Here is a 1878-nt window from a genome sequence, read left to right on the forward strand (position 1 = left end):
GTAGCCCGATTTCTGTTGTGCTTGCTATTTTCCCCAGTGATTGGTGGTTTTCTTGAAGGATTTTTCGACTCTGATCTTCTCAACAATGCTGGCACCGCGTGTGTCCTATCATAATTATAAATTAATTATAAAATTTTTGATTTGCCATTTATCGGCTTTTGTTTGTTGGTCACCTATATTATTGTTATTATTCATTTTACTAATAATATTTAATAATACCTATATAGATATTTTCGAATATTTATTCATTTGTATATATATATATATATATATATATATATATATATATATATATATATATATATATATACATATATATATTGTTGCGCCGCACGCGACCTCCCGAAACAACTCACAACATAACAGTATGTGGTCCGATAGTTCAGGAGACTGCGTAAGCGAGCTCAGCAAACCAACTTGCTTAGAGCAGAAGAAGTCAGAAGAATTGAAAATAACAAAACCGTTGAGTATAAACCAAAATACATGAACTTTGAGAGGCTAATAACACTTATGGAATAAACAAACAGTTCTTTAGAGAGATTTTAGAGAGTTCTTTCATTTACCTGTGAAATGTGTAGACTTCTTTTGGTGAGTTCTTCTTTTATTCACCAGTCTAATGATTTATTTTCTATCTTTTTTTCTATCTCTTTTTTTTTTCCGACTGGACTCTTGTTACTTCCGAATGCACGGTACCATTGCCAAGTTCATTATTTTCGCAGCCAGTTCAAAACCTTCCACCGTTCACATTAACCGCCGAAACCAACTTCACACTCGACACCGAATACTGTGTCAACTGTTCCACACGAATTTTGCCTGGCAGTATCACACACATCGACCGCATGGCACCGGCTACTATATAAAAACCGCTCACGTCGACTTTCATCGCGTTGCCCGTCGCACACCGTCTTTCGTTCGTAACAATATATACATATATAATTAATGTGGGCGTGGCTATGTGTTAAGAAGTTTGCTTCTCAACCACATGGTTACGGGTTAAGTCCCACTGCACGGCAACTTGCGCAATTATCTTCTACTACAACTTGGAGACGATCAAAGCGTTGAGAATAAATTGTGATAGATGGAAACTGAAAGAAAGCCGTACTATATGCGTATATATATGTATATATATATATATATATATATATATATATAATATATATATATATATATATATATATATGACTGATGATTTGCGTGGTGACTTTGTTTAAATTGAAGAAGGGTTGCTCACCCCCTTCCTCACTCTCTCGTCTGAGACCGTCTTCAATCCAGTGGCAAGACGAGATTAATTAAGAATCTCTTGGCTTACTACATCAAGTATGCTAGTGCCCAGCAAATTAGTAGATAATGCAATAAAAACATTCTACCTGTCAGCTATTGAAAACTTTTAATTAATTAATTAAAAGTCAAGGAAGGCAATTAAGAGAATAATAAAATAAAAATAACACAATAATCGATTATAAATGGAACTTACATCTCCCCGTTTTATATTTATGGCTTCATTAGCTTTCAAAAATGCTTGGTTGATTATAAAAGACCTTTCGTTATCGCTCAACATTGCATTGTATAGTACCATACTTTGTGTATCTTCGTCGACGTATGACAAGGAATCTTCGTAATCCCGCTTCACTTTCTCCATATCCAATCCTTTTTTAGCCAACACAATCTGTTCGGTGTTCAGTATGGACATTATTCGACTTATCAAGGTTTCTCCACCTGCAATTGAGTAGTAGTAGTAGTAGTAGTAGTAGTTATAGGCACAAGGCCTGAAATTTGGGGGAATGGGGAAAGTCGATCACAGTACTCGACTGGTATTTAATTTATCGATCCCGAAAGTATGAAGGGTAAAGTCGACTTTAGCAGAATTTGAACTCAGAA

At 35.2% G+C, this 1878-nt stretch overlaps 1 protein-coding gene across 1 annotated transcript in view; it reads right to left on the bottom strand.

Annotated features, from left to right (window-relative positions):
* The window catches only part of LOC106879406 (uncharacterized), a 148356-nt gene that overhangs the window by 22618 nt on the left and 123860 nt on the right, over positions 1-1878 (bottom strand). Inside the window, exon 11 of the mRNA XM_089338240.1 lies at positions 1475-1716. Within this exon, the coding sequence (XP_089194366.1) occupies positions 1475-1716 (242 nt within the window). The remainder of the gene's footprint in view (positions 1-1474; positions 1717-1878) is intronic.

Source organism: Octopus bimaculoides, chromosome 2, assembly GCF_046866305.1.
Source record: "Octopus bimaculoides isolate indiv1 chromosome 2, ASM4686630v1, whole genome shotgun sequence".
Classification (NCBI taxonomy): domain Eukaryota; kingdom Metazoa; phylum Mollusca; class Cephalopoda; order Octopoda; family Octopodidae; genus Octopus; species Octopus bimaculoides.